Genomic DNA, 19,167 nt, shown 5'->3' on the forward strand with positions numbered 1-19,167 from the left:
GCTACTGAAGACAAATCAGAGGAGTTTAGTGGTTCCTCCACAACTTTAAGACCTCTGTCATGGTCTATAGATGTATGCTAAAATAACATCAGTATGACCAGACAAGTCCATCTCTTGAATTTTAAGCAAAAAGTCAGATGTGTCACAAGCATAAGATAAGTCATTGGTGGCATTAAGGGCGTAGAATTTTGTCAAGAAATATCGCTATATGAGAAAAAATTTAATTAGAGCCAGAGACGAACGGACATCCTGGTGGATCTACTAATGTCTTATGAATTTTTGGTAATACATAGATTACTGGCGCAACTGGATGTTCCATAAGCAGGAACTTCTCTAGATCAATATCAATAACACCTACCATCAATACCTCAGAAATAACAGTTTTGATGTGCCTAGAAATGTCAAACTTAGGATCGCTAATGACTAATGAATATACGGCAGTATCTTGTCGGTCTATTTCTCCAATCTATTTGTCAGTATCCATAACCATGATCACTCCACCCTTGTCTGCTGGTTTGATCGTAAGACTATGGTCTAATTTCAATTGGTTGATCACAATAGCCTCCTCCTTAGTCAGATTGGGATGTCCTAATGCAGTCATGTTGTCAGATTGCATCAAAGCAGCCATATCATTCTTGACAGCAGTAATAAAAGCTTCAATAACAGGCTCATTCAATACAGAAACAAAATGACTCCTATTGCTCATATTGAACTGCCCAAGGGCGGGTGACACCCCATTGTAGCAGCAGCCGCCAGCCAGACCTACCTAGGTAATTAATTAAATTATGTAACACATTAAAATTGCACTGTAGAAAGTCCGGGGGCCTTACTAACTACTTACTTACAGTGCGGCTGCTACTGTCTTGTCTGGCAGGCGGCCCTCAGGCCAAAGGAGGCATGACTGACTGTCAGTGGGGCCGCGGCTGCGCAGTTGTCTGTAGGACTCTGGATGGACGGAGGCCGCTGCTCTGTCTGCTGTGGCCTGTAAAAGCTGCCTCTCCAGGCTGGCAGCAGAAGAATACAGAGGACTGGAGAAGACACCTTAAGGCAGAGCCAGCTGAGACTGGAGCCAGGACCCAACCGACCCCACTCCAGCCAGACCCCAGTGATATATCAGGTACTTTAAGTGTATTGTAATTGTAACAGAGAGGGGGAGATTGGGGACAAAATGTACAAACATGTCTGTGCCATGGAGCCTGGAGGGGAAGAGATGTCTGTGCCACCCATGGGGGGAGGGGATAATGGATGACATGATGAGGGGACCCGGGACAATGATGAAGGGAGGGACAATGTTGGAGTCTGTGCCATGGGGAAGGGGGGGGGGGGTGACATCCTGTCACCGTCACCCCTCTTTGGCACAGACTCCAACATTGTCCCTCATCATGTCACCCCCCCTGATGGTGCAGACTCCAACATTGTCCCCCATTAGGGAGCATAATGGATGGGAGGCTGACGGCTGACATGGGGGGCATGATGGATGGGGGCTGACATGGGGGGCATGATGGATGGGGGCTGACGGCTGTCATGGGCATGATGGATGGGGTGCTGACGGCTGACATGAGGGCATGATGGCTGACATGGGGGCATGACGGCAGACATGGGGGGCATGATGGATGGGGGCTGACGGCTGTCATTGGCATGATGGATGGGGTGCTGACGGCTGACATGAGGGCATGATGGCTGACATGGGGGCATGACGGCTGACACGGGGGAGCATGATGGATGGGGGCTGACGGCTGACATGGGCATGATGGATGGGGTGCTGACGGCTGACATGGGGGGCATGATGGATGGGGGCTGACATGGGCATGATGGATGGGGTGCTGACGGCTGACATGGGCATGATGGATGGGGTGCTGACGGCTGACATGGGGGGCTGATGGCTGACATGGGGGGCATGATGGATGGGGGCTGACATGGGCATGATGGATGGGGTGCTGACAGCTGACATGGGCATGATGGATGGGGTGAGGACGGCTGACATGAGGGCATGACGGCTGACATGGGGGGCATGATGTATGGGGCTGACATGGGCATGAGGGATGGGGTGCTGACATGAGGGCATGATGGCTGACATGGGGGCATGACGGCTGACATGGGGGGCATGATGGATGGGGGCTGACGGCTGACATGGGCATGATGGATGGGGTGCTGACGGCTGACATGAGGGCATGACGGCTGACATGGGGGGCATGATGGATGGGGGCTGATGGCTGACATGAGGGGCATGATGGATGGGGGCTGACGGCTGATATGGGGGGCTGATCTGAGGTATTATTAACATTGGGGGTCTGATTGGTGGTCTGACCTCAGGTATAATGGAAAATATTGTTTCTTATTATACTCCTCTAAAACCTATGTGCGTCTTATAGGGCGAAAAGTACAGTCCTCAAATCAGATTGAAGCAGATCGAAGATATCAGGACCACACAGAGGAGAAGCCAGCTGCTGCAGACAGAACCAGGACCATGTGAGCTGCGGGCGGGGGGGGGGGGGGGGGGTCGCCGAGATGTAGCTTCGCTTGTGTTGCCAAAAAATCCTTGCACAGGCCCTGGTCACGTCCACGTGACAGGGCCGGTGCAAAGAGTCCCACAGTACATAATGTGGGCAAAATATACCTACCTACATAACATTCCCAATAAATACATTTATTTTTTTGTGAAAAAAGGCTATTTTACATTTTTATTAGTGATACTCTTAGGTGCCAGGGGGTGTACCCTGGCATTTTTATTATGGTACACCACCTGGCACCATTTTCCACATAAAAATAAGTTTATGTATTGGGAATATTATGTAATTAGGTATATTTTGCCCACATTATGTACTGTAGGACTCTTTATTTATTATATAAAAATATAGGGGACACGTACTGTGCTGTAAAAATATTGCTATTGCCAAAGTCAGGAGGTAGGCAGGCTGGCACCTCCAACACGGCACGCCTCTTCTTGGAGCTCTGAACAGCCCTCCGATGCGGCGCTTGCAGGAGTGTCACTGTACGGGCCTGCGGGCATCCGGATCCTCGGCGCAGGCGAGGGATTTGGCCACTGGAGGAGGAGGACAAGCTGAAGACACTGGGCGGGCCTTCTGGGTGAAAGGGGGAGTGGAAAGTTATGAAGATGAGCGCGCGGCCTGGGCATCGGCCGTTATGATGCCGCCCCTTAAGATGCCGCCACCTCCAGACTTAGTCATTATACCGCTCTGTGGTCTCTTCATGTTCAATTTTGTGTTGGATTTAAAATAAACGTTATTTTTTAAAAGCATTAACTTTGATTTCTTTCATTCTTTCAACATATTTTTGGTTATATGACTAAAAAATTATTGCTCCGGGCGGGGGGGGGGGCATGGGGTGACACAATTTTCTACCGCACCTGGTGATACCAGCCCTAGCAACACCACTGATTGTCCCCTAAAAATAAGAGTTTGAAATTTTACCAGATGTTGTGTAAGGCCCTCCTTAAATTTCTAATTACTTAGACTGCAACACAGGGAGTCTTCCCAAAAAATTATAGAGTCATTAAGACCCCTCAATTCTTGTAAAAAAGCAATGTTGAGAAGAATAAAGTCCATAGAATACCCATTAGATAACAGTGCAAATCTTTTGCAAAAATCAGTTTTAATAGAAAAAAGGTTAGGTTTAAGATCGGATCTCATACCGCTGGGAATGCGTTGTGCCTTGTAATATTCGCCAAGGATAGTCAAAAGTAGCTGTAGTGCAATAGAGTGTTTGGTCAGAAATTCATGTTTCCTTTTAAGTTCCTGCACAGACGGCGTTTTGAGGAAGGAAGCATCTCCCACCAGTCCCAGCATAATCCGGTCAACATCTTCCTGCGTGTAGTTAAACTCACAGGGTGAAGCGTGTGTATCACCAATGCTGATTTTCTTGGCTTTTTTTTTTTAGATAGACAGACAGTGGGTTTATTATGATTCCATAGCCAAAGATGGAGACAGCCACAATACTGCAAAAGCAAAAGACAAGCAACTAAAAATGTACAAGCAAACACAATGTAACAGCACTTTGTCAGCACAAAACCTATGAACTAATTCTATACTCACTGTATAGTGAATACAGGGAGTGCAGAATTATTAGGCAAGTTGTATTTTTGAGGATTAATTTTATTATTGAACAACAACCATGTTCTCAATGAACCCAAAAAACTCATTAATATCAAAGCTGAATATTTTTGGAAGTAGTTTTTAGTTTGTTTTTAGTTTTAGCTATTTTAGGGGGATATCTGTGTGTGCAGGTGACTATTACTGTGCATAATTATTAGGCAACTTAACAAAAAACAAATATATACCCATTTCAATTATTTATTTTTACCAGTGAAACCAATATAACATCTCAACATTCACAAATATACATTTCTGACATTCAAAAACAAAACAAATCAGTGACCAATATAGCCACCTTTCTTTGCAAGGACACTCAAAAGCCTGCCATCCATGGATTCTGTCAGTGTTTTGATCTGTTCACCATCAACATTGCGTGCAGCAGCAACCACAGCCTCCCAGACACTGTTCAGAGAGGTGTACTGTTTTCCCTCCTTGTAAATCTCACATTTGATGATGGACCACAGGTTCTCAATGGGGTTCAGATCAGGTGAACAAGGAGGCCATGTCATTAGATTTTCTTCTTTTATACCCTTTCTTGCCAGCTACGCAGTGGAGTACTTGGACGCGTGTGATGGAGCATTGTCCTGCATGAAAATCATGTTTTTCTTGAAGGATGCAGACTTCTTCCTGTACCACTGCTTGAAGAAGGTGTCTTCCAGAAACTGGCAGTAGGACTGGGAGTTGAGCTTGACTCCATCCTCAACCCGAAAAGGCCCCACAAGCTCATCTTTGATGATACCAGCACAAACCAGTACTCCACCTCCACCTTGCTGGCGTCTGAGTCGGACTGGAGCTCTCTGCCCTTTACCAATCCAGCCACGGGCCCATCCATCTGGCCCATCAAGACTCACTCTCATTTCATCAGTCCATAAAACCTTAGAAAAATCAGTCTTGAGATATTTCTTGGCCCAGTCTTGACGTTTCAGCTTGTGTGTCTTGTTCAGTGGTGGTCGTCTTTCAGCCTTTCTTACCTTGGCCATGTCTCTGAGTATTGCACACCTTGTGCTTTTGGGCACTCCAGTGATGTTGCAACTCTGAAATATGGCCAAACTGGTGGCAAGTGGCATCTTGGCAGCTGCACGCTTGACTTTTCTCAGTTCATGGGCAGTTATTTTGCGCCTTGGTTTTTCCACACGCTTCTTGCGACCCTGTTGACTATTTTGAATGAAACGCTTGATTGTTCGATGATCACGCTTCAGAAGCTTTGCAATTTTAAGAGTGCTGCATCCCTCTGCAAGATATCTCACTATTTTTGACTTTTCTGAGCCTGTCAAGTCCTTCTTTTGACCCATTTTGCCAAAGGAAAGGAAGTTGCCTAATAATTATGCACACCTGATATAGGGTGTTGATGTCATTAGACCACACCCCTTCTCATTACAGAGATGCACATCACCTAATATGCTTAATTGGTAGTAGGCTTTCGAGCCTATACAGCTTGGAGTAAGACAACATGCATAAAGAGGATGATGTGGTCAAAATACTCATTTGCCTAATAATTCTGCACGCAGTGTATATAGTGAACATGTAAAGTGAATATGAGGCACTGAGCAAATACTGTTTGATGAAAATCATTTGTGCCCATCAACCACTGCAAGGTGACCTCTTTTGGATGGGAACCTACTCTATATGATACCGTTGCTTTACCTTGCCATTTGCATTCAGGGCTCTATACAGTGTGACTTACTACAGACTTCTCATTTTATCTGACTTTTGGCTTGTTTTTGGATTATCCTTGTAGCAGTTATATCCTCTGGTATTTTCTCTCCTGGCATATGACCATGTCTAGTCTCTGGATTAACCTTTCACGTATTGCATTCATCATGTGTGTCTCTCCTGGATTTGACCCTGCTTGCTAAATCCTATCTCTTCCCCCTTAGTCATTCTGGGAGGTCTGATACTAGTGTGCCCACACCAGTGTTGTATTATCAGTTCCACAGACATATTGTATCTTGGAATCCTAATAGCCAAGTCAGTCCTGACTTGAAGTGGACTCTGGTAAACAGCTACAGGTAGTGTTGAGCGAAGTATGCTTCAGATCCTAGATCTGAAGTCGCTTTGGCCAAAACTTTATTTGAATGCTGTACGGGCTTCCGTTTCTGTACAGCATTCTAGGCTCCGCCTAGGTGAAATCAGTTATCTCAGAAGTCACGCGAGACTTCGGTGAATAACTTCCGACTACACTTTTTCAACTTGATAACAATTTTAAAATTGGGCTGACTTCAGATCCCAGTTTTAAAATAGTTTTCAAGTTGAATAATCAATATCCAAAGTTATTCATTAAAGTCTCACGTGACTTTGGAGATAAGGGATTTCATCTCAATGGAGCTCATACTTTTGAATGCTGTAGGGAGACGGATCTCTGTACAGCATTCAAGCAATTCATTTGAAGTCAGATGGAACAAGGGAGGTATCATATAGAGTAGGCGCCCATCCGAAAGAGGTCACCTTGCTGTGGTGGATGGATGCTATTGATTTTGATAAAAATAAATTAGCTATATGAATCATATTCATTTGATACAGTGAATACAGTATTAGTTCATATATTCTATGTTTGCAGAATGCTGTTGTATTGTGTTTGCTTATAGATAGATAATAGATATATAATTCCATCTATGATGTCATACCTCACTCTCTTAGGTGCTGATACTGATGATATCCCCGCTGTGAATGTGACGGACGGGGATTCTATAACTATGAAGTGCATTGTAGACAGTAACCCAGAGGCTTCCATTACTTTGTATAAAGAAGACATGGAGGTCCAGCGGACTATAAGTGACCGGACTGTCACCCTTACACTCAGCAACATTACCCAGAGTGATGCTGGGAGATATCGGTGCTCTGCAAATAATAAACATGGGGCCGCACACAGGACGGTAGAAATCATATATCAGAGTAAGTATAAAATATCCATATGACCATGTAATGAGCTGCCTCTGCAGTTTTATAAATAATGTTTGTCATTTAACTTTTTGAACACAGTACTAACCATCTGCGTTAGGCCTCATTAAGACAAGTGCATATTACCTGTATTTAGCAGAACAGTGAGGGTTTGTGTTTTTCATTCACAATACGGTCTCAAGCCCATGTACCAGTTTACGTGCTGAAGGATTACATGGCAGCACCCCCCCACCCCCCCCTTGTTAAGACAAATGCTATCTTATAATGACGGCAAATTAGAGAAATAAATAATTACAACTATTGCATTGTTTTCCTTCCAAATAAAATAAAAATAATAAACATATCTTTATTTATGGATCGAAGACCTACGAAATCTAGATTTGAAGGTTTGAGTTTTTTCAAAATTCTCTTATTTTTTATTTTTTTTAAGCCATAGTAATGAATTGTGAGTAAAAAAAAAAAAAAGCTAAATATCCCCCCCAGCCCAATATGGACAGAACTAAGCCATTTAAAAACAAAAGTAAAAAATGATATATAATAATTGACACACTGGGGCAGATATATTTATACAGTCTAAGGGCTCATGCACACTAACATATTTTCTTTCCGTGTCTATTCAGATTTTTTTTTGTTTACCGTATGCGGAACCATTCATTTCATTGGGTCTAAAAAAAAACGGAAGTTACTCCATGTGCATTATGTTTCTGTTTGTCGATATTTCCATTCCGCAAAAAAATGGAACATGTCCTATTATTGCCCGCATTACTGACAAGGAAAGACTGTTCTTATTAGGGGCCAGCTGTTCCGTTCCGCAAAATACGGAATGCACACGGACGTCATCCGTATTTTTTGTGGATCCGTTTTATGCGGACAGCAAAATACATACGGACGTGTGCATGAGCCATAAGGCTACATTCACACGAACGTATTTTGTTTCCGTGTCGTTCCATTTTTTTTGTGGCTTGGATGAGGACCCATTAATTTTAAAAAATGCGGACATCACACCGTGTGCTGTCCGCATCAGCATGTCCGTTTAATAGCCCCGCAAAAAAATATAGAGCATGTCCTATTCTTGTCTGTTTTGCGGACAAGGATAGGCATTGTTACAATGGATCCGCAAAAAAAAAAAAGAATGCAACACGGATGTCACATGGACAAATTTTTTACGGACCACAAAATACATAGGTTCATGTAAATGTAACCTAATAGTAAGACAGTATAAACCTAGATGTAAACTGAACCAGATTTATCACAGTGGCTGATGATGGAGGATCATTCTGGATCAGCTACACATTGTATATTCTGTGTAGTCTAAGTTTACACCATTTATTTGATGGCTTTATTTTACTTAAAAATGAGCCAAAACGTTTCATTATGGCGGCACCTTTTATCTATGTCCTCCCTTTCCCTAATGTGATATAAAGCATTTCAACCAGTTATTTTTGGCAGAAATTGTACCAGAATTCTGGTGCATTTTTATTAGTAAATCTCCTCATTTGTGTATATATTATTCCCTAATGCAAGTGACAGGTGGCTGCTTAGTTATGTGATTTTTATTTGCTTCGATAAAAACTCTAAATAATAAGTTTAATAATTTATTTATTTTTCCTCTCTTTTTAGGCACACAATTACAGTTTAGTCCTGTGGTGGCGGCTGCAGTTGGAGGAGTTCTTTTTCTTGTGCTGTTAATAGTGATGGGAGCATTTCTAATAAGGAAGATGAGAAAGTAAGTCTGGCACCAACACACTCATCAATGACAAAAAAACAAGGCACAGGACTGTCCCTTAAAGGAGCTGTCAAAGTCCAAAGACTTACCAACGCTCCATGGGATCGGGGAGAAACAGATATCTCCATCAGTCTCATCAGTGAATGGAGGAGCAACATAAATTCATGACGGCCACTCCTTTCATTTGGGGAACCCTGGGCTTCTGTTCATATGATAATTGGGTACCAGTTCTTAGAACCCCATAAATCAGACAGTTATGACTTATCCTATGGTTAGGAGATACATTTTTGCAGTAGGACAAACCCTTTAAATATATCATGTATTAGACTCATTTCTATTTTTTATTGTTTGCTTTTGTTTTTAGAAAAAGACAAAGTATTAATAAGGACCTGAAAAATGTGAGTATGAGTGATAGAGATGTAAATCCTGCTATACAGAGTTTATTATATCGTCCAGTCTGCCTGAGAACCGTATAACCAACTTTATTTTTGTCATTGAACGGGCTAGTAAAATAAATGAGGGGAAAAAAATGTCATAATGTATGTATCTAGATCAGAAAAGTAGGTTTTCTTGAAGCTCATACAATTACTGACCTGACAAACAAAATTAACATAAATACCAGTAGTTAACTACAATAATAAAGCCTCTGAATGTTCAGGGATAAAAGTAATTTAAAGGGAACCTGTCACCGGGATTTTGTGCACAGAGCTGAGGACATGGGTTGCTAGATGGCCGCTAGCACATCCGCAATATCCAGTCCCCATAGCTCTGTGTGCTTTTATTGTGTAAAAAAATGATTTGATACATATGCAAATTAACCTGAGATGAGTCCTGTCCCTGAGATGAGTCCAGCGTGAAGGAGCTCAGCACCGCCCTGCATCCTCAGTATCTCCTCCTTGCTCCCCGACATCAGAAAGCTAGAGCGCAGTAATCTCGCGATGCGTGAGCTAGCGCATGCGCAGTTCCTTCCCTGAGGCTGATGCCAGCACAGGGAAGGAACACTGAGGACACTGCGCATGTGCGAGCTCATGCATCGCAAGTTAACGGCTGTCACGACCATGGTAATGGTCATGACTCCTTGAGCCGCATGCAGTTGCCCGCGGTCTGGTCTGTTTGTCAATCACAGGTGAGGGCTGAAGTATGTGCCTCACGTGTGGTTGCCGCTGGCAACATGTTGTATTGGCAGTATGCAGGTGTGTAGAAAACAGGATAGCTAGTGACCACAAAGAGCTTGTTGTTGAAAGCAAGGGTGACAAAATCCATAAAAGACTCCATAACCCACCAGGACGACCAATCATATCAGGCATTGACTCCATAACCTCAAATTTATCAGCTTACGTCGACAATCTACTCCAAAAATATGTTGTGGGGCTACCTGCTTATCTCAGAGACTCTAGCCACCTAATCACACAAATTGAAGGCCTCCAATGGTCCAGTGACATGTTTTGGGTTACCCTTGACGTATCGGCCTTATATAGTAATATCATCCATGAGTTGGGTGTGAATGCCGTCGACAAATTCCTCTCTGCAGACCCCTTCATGCCCTCCACACAGAAGAATTTCATTTTAACCTCTATAACTTTTATCCTTACTCACAATTATATTCAATATGATAATGATTTTTATATTCAACAAAGGGGGACGGCGATGGGGACAATGTTTGCCCCATCCTATGCCAACCTTTTTATGGGGGCCTTTGAAGAAAAAATAGGCCTTTTACACCACCCAAATATTTTGTTTTATAAACGGTTCATTGATGACGTAATTTTTATTTGGAAAGGGGAACGCCATATCCTAGATCAATATGTGTCGGACGTCAACTCCAATAATTGGAACCTGACATTCACTGCCCACATAGACCCCCTCCATACTACTTTTTTAGACTTAGAAATAAACATACGGGAAAATAGGATCAAAACCAGTACACATTTCAAAACAGTAGATGCCAACAGCTATCTCGACTATAAAAGTTGCCACTACCATAAATGGAAGAGAAATATCCCTTACAGCCAAATGAGGAGAATAAGAAGAAATTGTTCAAATGATCAGGTAAATGCAGGAACGACTAGAAATCCTAGAAACAAGATTCCTAGAAAAGGGTTACCCTAAAGGATTAATTGAAGACTCCCTCAAAAAGATAAAAGGCGAAAACCAATCAGATAGCCTCAAAAAACGGACGAAAACCAAAAATAAAAATAAAGACGAATCTGCCATACCACCAACAATAAACACCAATAAACATAAATACAATTTCATAACCCGTTACAATTCCTCTCATCAGAAAATTAAAGAAATACTTAATCGACATTGGCCCATCCTACGGAAGGACCCCATCCTGGGCCAAACAATAACCACCCAACCGCATCTCACCTTCCGGAGGGCAAGAACTCTAAAAGAGATGCTTGCACCCTCCTGCCCTAAAAAACATATACATACAGACATTAGTACGGATACCACCCGGAAACCACACGGCTCATTCAAATGCAAGCGTAGCTTCATAATTAGTGACAATTTGAAAGAAGTAGAAATAGCAACCTCTAAAGAAAAAATTAAACTACACATTTATATGGATTGCAGCACCTCCTACGTAATATACATGCTACAGTGCCCATGTGGGCTCCAATATATCGGCCGCACAACTCAAAATCTGAGAGACCGTATGAACTCGCACCGTTCTAACATCACAAAAGAATATATGAAACATAGTATTTCTAGACACTTTTCACAAATACATTCAGGTGATGCTTCCCTTTTGAGACTAACCCCCATCGAATGGGCACCAAAATCCTTCCAGCACCTCTGTCGTAAAGAGATGTACTGGATAATTCGCTTCAACTCCCTTCATCCGTCTAAACCCTGGAACTGTCATGGTCTTACCTTCCTGCTGTTCTCCCTCGTTTGACATGTGCTGGCGGCCATCTTGGTTTCTGGGTTTCTTGTAGCCTTCCACCCCGCGGCTCCTCCTTCCCACTGGGAGGAGCTGGATGCCTAGCTCATATATATAGGAGGTCTGTGGCGTCAGTTCCTTGCTTGGTCCTCCTGTGTTCACATGCTTCTAAGATTGCTGCTGCTTCTGGTTCCTAATCCTGGCTTCGTCTGACTTCCCTGCTGGTTCCTGATCCTGGCTTCGTCTGACTACACTGCTGGTCCCTGATCCTGGCTTCGTCTGACTACTCTTCCGGTTTCCTGACCTCTGGCTACGCAAAGACTCTGCTTCGGTTTCACCATCCGTTTGGACTTTTGCTTTATAGCTTGATTTGCAATAAAGCCTTCTTATTTTCACTTATCTCTTGTTGTACGTCTGGTTCATGGTTCCGTGACATTAGGACCAAGCCATGAATTCTGACGGTACAGGGCCATCCTCGCTACCCACGCTGGTTGCCAGACTTGATCAGCAGGATCACCTGTTGGGTCGGTTCGCTGTGGCGTTGCAAACCCTGCTTGAACGCACGGCTCATTTCGCTCCTACTGCCGCTCCGGTTGTTGCGCCTGAGTCTACCCCGACACCTGTTGTTGCGCCTGCGGTGTTTCGGGGTATGTCCGGTTCTGCCCCTCTTCCACAGCGCTTTGGGGGAGAGCCAACTCAGTGCCGAGGTTTCCTTAACCAGGTGGGCATTTATTTCGAGTTGCTGCCACATGCCTTTCCTACTGAGAGATCAAAGGTGGGCTTCTTGATCTCGCTGCTCGCAGACAAGGCCTTGGCCTGGGCCAGCCCTTTATGGGAGAACAACGATCCGGTGGTTGCCGAGTTTTCCGGTTTCATTGCTTCTCTTCGGAAGGTATTCGATGTGCCGGCTCGTGCTGCCTCTGCTGCGAAGCTCCTTATGTCCATTAGACAGGGTTCACGATCCGTAGCCGAATACGCCATTGAGTTTCGTACCCTGGCAGCAGAGGTGGGCTGGAATAATGAGGCTCTGGTCGCTGCTTTCTCTCATGGTCTCTCGGATGCCTTGAAGGATGAGGTTGCAGCTAAGGACCTACCAGTGGAGCTCGAGGCTCTTATTTCTTTCCTGATTTTGATTGACACCAGACTCAGGGAGAGACCTTCCTTTAAGGAGAACCTGCGGAGGTCTTCTAACAGATTGGCGCCTACGTTTGCTATCCCACCCGTGCCTCCCTCTCCTCCCACGCCTCCTGGGGATGACTTGTCTGGGGGTGAACCCATGCAGCTGGGGTTTGCTCGCCTGTCCGAGGGGGAGAGGGCACTCCGGAGACGCGAGGGCCGATGCATGTACTGTGGTCTCGGTGGGCATTTTCGGTTGGCATGTCCGAACCGTCCGGGAAACGCTCGTACCTGAGATCCTGTCGGGGGCAGATCTTGGGTGGAGTCTCCTCGTCCCCGGTTTCCCGTGTTGACAAACCACTGATCACTGTTGTCCTCTCCTGGGTCGGGGGCTCGGTGACGACCCAGGCGTTGGTGGACTCTGGTGCTGGTGGTTTGTTCATTGATAGTATGTTCGCTGCCGCCAATTCCATTCCTCTGCAAGCTCGAGGTTCCCCACTGGCTCTTGAGGCGATAGACGGCAGACCCCTTCTGCCGCCACACGTGACTCATGAGACCCTTCCAGTGGGGATAGCCATTGGTGCCGTTCACAGAGAGTCGGTCTGCCTCCAGGTTATTTCGTCTCCACACTACTCGGTGGTCTTGGGGTACCCCTGGCTCCAGAAGCATAATCCGACTTTCGATTGGAGATCGGCCGAGATCCTCTCGTGGTCACCGCAGTGTGGGGCTAGTTGCATCCATGGGCCTGCCAAGTTGCTGTGTACTTCCTCGGACTCTCTGTTGCCTCCTGAATACGAGGAGTACCGGGATGTATTCGATAAGGTGCGTGCGGTTGCCCTACCTCCGCACCGCCCATACGATTGTGCCATAGAGTTACAATCTGGTGCAGTTCCTCCCCGTGGCAAGGTCTATCTACTGTCGGTAGTGGAGAATGAGGCCATGGAGGAGTACGTGAGGGAGGCGCTTTCACGCGGACACATTCGCAAATCCTCGTCCCCGGCAGGGGCTGGATTTTTCTTTGTGAAAAAGAAGGGCGGTGAGTTGAGGCCTTGCATCGATTACAGGGGTCTCAATCGCATCACGATCAAGAACGCTTACCCGATACCCTTGATTTCCGAGCTGTTCGATCGCCTTAAAGGGGCCACGGTCTTTACCAAACTCGACCTGAGGGCGGCATATAACCTGGTAAGGATCAAGGCGGGCGATGAGTGGAAGACCGCGTTTAACACCAGGACCGGTCATTATGAATCCTTGGTTATGCCCTTTGGGTTGTGCAATGCGCCCGCAGTCTTTCAGGAATTCATCAACGATGTTTTCCGTGACCTGTTGCAGCAGTGTGTGGTGGTCTATTTGGATGACATCTTGGTATATTCTGAATCCATGGAGGCCCACATTCTGGATGTCAGACGAGTGTTGCAACGGTTACGAGAGAACAAGCTGTTCGGTAAGCTTGAGAAATGCGAATTTCACCGATCCCAGGTAACCTTTTTAGGGTACATCATTTCCGCTGAGGGGTTCTCCATGGATCCTGAGAAGGTTTCGGCTGTCTTACAGTGGCCCCAGCCCAGTGGTTTTCGTTCCCTGCAGCGCTTTTTGGGCTTCGCCAATTATTATCGGAAGTTCATCAGGGACTTTTCCATGCTGGCCAAGCCTCTCACGGATCTGACCAGGAAGGGCAGTAATTCCCAGGTCTGGCAGCTCGAGGCCATCCGAGCTTTTGAGACCCTAAAATCCGCCTTTGTGTCGGCTCCCATTCTGTCGCATCCCAACCCTGGGTTGCCCTTTGTCCTCGAGGTGGACGCGTCTGAGACGGGAGTAGGCGCCCTTCTGTCTCAGCGTAGAACACCAGAGGGTCCTCTGCTTCCTTGTGGGTTTTACTCCCGGAAACTGTCTCCCGCGGAGTGCAACTATCAGATTGGTGACAGGGAGTTATTGGCCATCGTGCAGTCCCTTAAAGAATGGAGGCACTTGCTCGAGGGTTCGGTGGTTCCGGTTCTCATCCTGACGGACCACAAGAATCTGACCTACCTTTCTGAGGCCAAGAGATTGACACCACGTCAGGCCAGATGGGCTCTGTTCTTGTCACGTTTTAATTACGTGGTCTCCTACCTACCCGGTTCTAAGAACATCAGGGCGGATGCCTTATCACGGCAGTACTCCGAGCTGTCCAGGGAGGAGTCGATTCCGACCTCGGTCATACCTCCGAATCAGATCTTGGCCGCCATTCGCACCAGCCTGACCTCTCCTCTGGGTGAGCAGATTTTGGCGGCTCAATCTGGTGCTCCCTCTGGGAGACCCAACGGCAGATGTTTTGTGCCTGAGGAGTTGCGCACTCGGTTGTTGCGAACCTACCATAACTCCAAGACCGCGGGGCATCCTGGAAAGAATCAGCTGTCCTGGGCTGTTTCACGTCTGTTCTGGTGGCCTTCCCTACGTTCCGACATCGCCGCATATGTAGCGGCATGCTCCGTTTGTGCCCAGAGTAAGTCGGCACCTTCCGTTGGGGCTTCTGCAACCCATAGCTACCGGGGAGCGCCCATGGTCACACCTGGGGATGGATTTCATTGTGGACCTCCCTGCATCCCGAGGCCATACGGTCATTCTCATGATTGTGGATCGGTTTTCCAAAATGTGCCACTGTGTTCCTCTCAAGAAGTTACCCTCTGCACAAGAGTTGGCCACGATTTTTGCCAGGGAGGTCTTCCGGTTGCACGGTTTGCCCAAGGAGATTGTGTCGGATCGGGGGAGTCAGTTTGTGTCCAGGTTCTGGCGCGCCTTTTGCTCCCAGTTGGGGATTCATCTCTCCTTCTCCTCGGCCTACCACCCTCAGTCCAATGGGGCCGCAGAACGATCCAATCAGGCCTTGGAGCAATTCCTTCGTTGCTATGTCTCCGATCACCAAGACAATTGGGTTGACCTCCTGCCTTGGGCTGAGTTTGCCAGGAACACGGCGGTGAACTCTTACTCTGGGACGTCTCCCTTCTTGGCCAATTATGGGTTCCAACCTGCCGTCTTACCGGAGGTATTCTCTCCCCAGGATATTCCTGCTGTGGAGGATCACCTTTCCGTCCTACGTGCTTCTTGGGTACAGATCCAGAAGTCCCTTGAGGTCTCTGCGCAGCGCCAGAAACTCCAGGCTGATCACAGACGAGCGCCTGCTCCTTCCTACCAGGTCGGAGACCGTGTATGGTTGTCCACCCGCAACCTCAACCTTCGAGTGCCCACTCCCAAGCTGGCTCCTCGCTTTGTTGGTCCCTTCCGAGTGCTTCGCAGGGTAAACCCGGTAGCCTATGCCCTTGCGCTTCCTCCTGGCATGCGGATCTCCAACGTGTTTCATGTCTCCCTGTTGAAGCCACTGGTGTGTAATCGTTTCACTTCCTCGGTTCCTCGGCCTCGTCCGGTCCAAGTGGGCAATCGTGAGGAGTATGAGGTGAGCAATATCCTGGACTCACGCCTGGTCCGCGGTCGGGTGCAGTTTTTGGTCCATTGGCGTGGTTATGGTCCAGAGGAGCGTTCCTGGGTTCCCTCCGCAGATGTCCATGCTCCTGCCTTGCTCCGAGCCTTCCACGCACGCTTCCCTCAGAAACCGTTTTTTGCTCCGCGGAGGAGTGGCCCTTGAGGGGGAGGTACTGTCATGGTCTTACCTTCCTGCTGTTCTCCCTCGTTTGACATGTGCTGGCGGCCATCTTGGTTTCTGGGTTTCTTGTAGCCTTCCACCCCGCGGCTCCTCCTTCCCACTGGGAGGAGCTGGATGCCTAGCTCATATATATAGGAGGTCTGTGGCGTCAGTTCCTTGCTTGGTCCTCCTGTGTTCACATGCTTCTAAGATTGCTGCTGCTTCTGATTCCTAATCCTGGCTTCGTCTGACTTCCCTGCTGGTTCCTGATCCTGGCTTCGTTTGACTACCCTGCTGGTCCCTGATCCTGGCTTCGTCTGACTACTCTTCCGGTTTCCTGACCTCTGGCTATGCAAAGACTCTGCTTCGGTTTCACCATCCGTTTGGACTTTTGCTTTATAGCTTGATTTGCAATAAAGCCTTCTTATTTTCACTTATCTCTTGTTGTACGTCTGGTTCATGGTTCCGTGACAGGAACACAGTAATTACTAATCAACAACCCTTCAAGATTCCAGCCCCTATATATGTGTATGTGTGTATCCATGTGCGGCTATGTGCCCGCCAGTGTGTATACATATATATAACAGAAATATACATGTATTAAAAACTTCTTTCTTTTTTTTTTTTTGTATATATATACATATGTATATGTATCCTTGTGTGCCCCATATATATGGCTATATTCATTTTAGTACTAAAATCTATATACTAACAAAACCACCCCATATAATCTACATATGTCCATATGCCTTTATATCCTATATATACACTGCTCAAAAAAATTAAGGGAACACTTAAACAACACAATGTAATTCCAAGTCAATCACACTTCTGTGAAATCAAACTGTCCACTTAGGAAGCAACACTGAGTGACAATCAATTTCACATGCTGTTGTGCAAATGGGATAGACAACAGGTGGAAATTATAGGCAATTAGCAAGACACCCCCAATAAAGGAGTGGTTCTGCAGGTGGTAACCCCAGACCACTTCTCAGTTCCTATGCTTCCTGGCTGATGTTTTGGTCACTTTTGAATGCTGGCGGTGCTTTCATTCTAATGGTAGCATGAGATGGAGTCTACAACCCACACAAGTGGCTCAGGTAGTGCAGCTTATCCAGGATGGCACATCAATGCGAGCTGTGGCAAGAAGGTTTGCTGTGTCTGTCAGCGTAGTGTCCAAAGCATGGAGGCGCTACCAGGAGAAAGGCCAGTACATTAGGAGACGTGGAGGAGGCCGTAGGAGGGCAACAACCCAGCAGCAGGACCGCTATCTCTGCCTTTGTGCAAGGAGGAACAGGAGCACTGCCAGAGCCCTGCAAAATGACCTCCAGCAGGCCACAAATGTGCATGTGTCTGCTCAAACGGTCAGAAACAGACTCCATGAGGGTGATATGAGGGCCCGACGTCCACAGGTGGGGGTTGTGCTTACAGCCCAACACCGTGCAGGACGTTTGGCATTTGCCAGAGAACACCAAGATTGGCAAATTCGCCACTGGCGCCCTGTGCTCTTCTCAGATGAAAGCAGGTTCACACTGAGCACATGTGACAGACGTGACAGAGTCTTGAGATGCCGTGGAGAACGTTCTGCTGCCTGCAACATCCTCCAGCATGACCGGTTTGGCATTGGGTCAGTAATGGTGTGGGGTGGCATTTCTTTGGAGGGCCGCACAGCCCTCCATGTGCTCGCCAGAGGTAGCCTGACTGCCATTAGGTACCGAGATGAGATCCTCAGACCCCTTGTGCGACCATATGCTGGTGCGGTTGGCCCTGGGTTCCTCCTAATGCAAGACAATGCTAGACCTCATGTGGCTGGAGTGTGTCAGCAGTTCCTGCAAGATGAATGCATTGATGCTATGGACTGGCCCGCCCGTTCCCCAGACCTAAATCCAATTGAGCACATCTGGGACATCACGTCTCGCTCTTTACACCAACGTCACGTTGCACCACAGACTGTCCAGGATTTGGCAGATGCTTTAGTCCAGGTCTGGGAGGAGATCCCTCAGGAGACCGTCCGCCACCTCATCAGGAGCATGCACAGGCGTTGTAGGGAGGTCATACAGGCACGTGGAGGCCACACACACTACTGAGCCTCATTTTGACTTGTTTTAAGGACATTACATCAAAGTTGGATCAGCCTGTAGTGTGTTTTTCCACTTTAATTTTGAGGGTGACTCCAAATCCAGACCTCCATGGGTTAAAAAATTTGATTTCCATATTTTTTTTTTGGGGTAATTAACTCCGATCTAGGATGTGTTATTTTTGTGTTCCCTTTATTTTTTTGAGCAGTGTATTTATTATTTATCTATCATTCATTTTATATTTTATTTTTAAGTTTTATCAACTTTATGCCCTGATGTGTGTTAGATATATCTAGAGAGATATAGACGGGTGTATGTCTAGATATATCAATGTATGTATTAATTAATTAATTTATTTATTTATGTCACTTTTAATTGATGATACTTTTCGTCCACACCATTTAACCTGATTATTCACCATTCCTGGTATAGATTAATAACACTGCCCCCCTAAGTCCGTCCAATTGGCTTTGAACCCATATCCTCCACCCCCCCCTTTAGAGTACTTTAGCATTTTTTCCCCAACCAACCGAGGGGCGGACCTCTTGCTCTCTCTGCGCCCCACCTTGGAACGCAGAACAACCGAACTTCCGGTCTTCGACCGGAAGTGAACTTGCGCTCCACCCTTGAACGCATCCAGGAAGCGCACATTAAGGCCCGGAACTATAGGCATGCGTTCCACTCTGGAACTCATCGATAAGAACTAAGGAAACCAGCACTTGCCCCCCACCAAG

General features: G+C 46.4%; 1 protein-coding gene across 1 annotated transcript in view; it reads left to right on the top strand.

The window, feature by feature from the left end:
* The window catches only part of LOC120991890 (sialic acid-binding Ig-like lectin 10), a 63,169-nt gene that overhangs the window by 19,049 nt on the left and 24,953 nt on the right, over positions 1 to 19,167 (top strand). The window contains exons 3-5 of the mRNA XM_040420634.1: positions 6,750 to 7,004; positions 8,631 to 8,736; positions 9,101 to 9,134. Coding sequence (XP_040276568.1) covers positions 6,750 to 7,004; positions 8,631 to 8,736; positions 9,101 to 9,134 — 395 coding nt within the window. The remainder of the gene's footprint in view (positions 1 to 6,749; positions 7,005 to 8,630; positions 8,737 to 9,100; positions 9,135 to 19,167) is intronic.

The sequence above is a fragment of the Bufo bufo genome, chromosome 1 (genome assembly GCF_905171765.1).
Source record: "Bufo bufo chromosome 1, aBufBuf1.1, whole genome shotgun sequence".
Taxonomy (NCBI): Eukaryota; Metazoa; Chordata; class Amphibia; order Anura; family Bufonidae; genus Bufo; species Bufo bufo.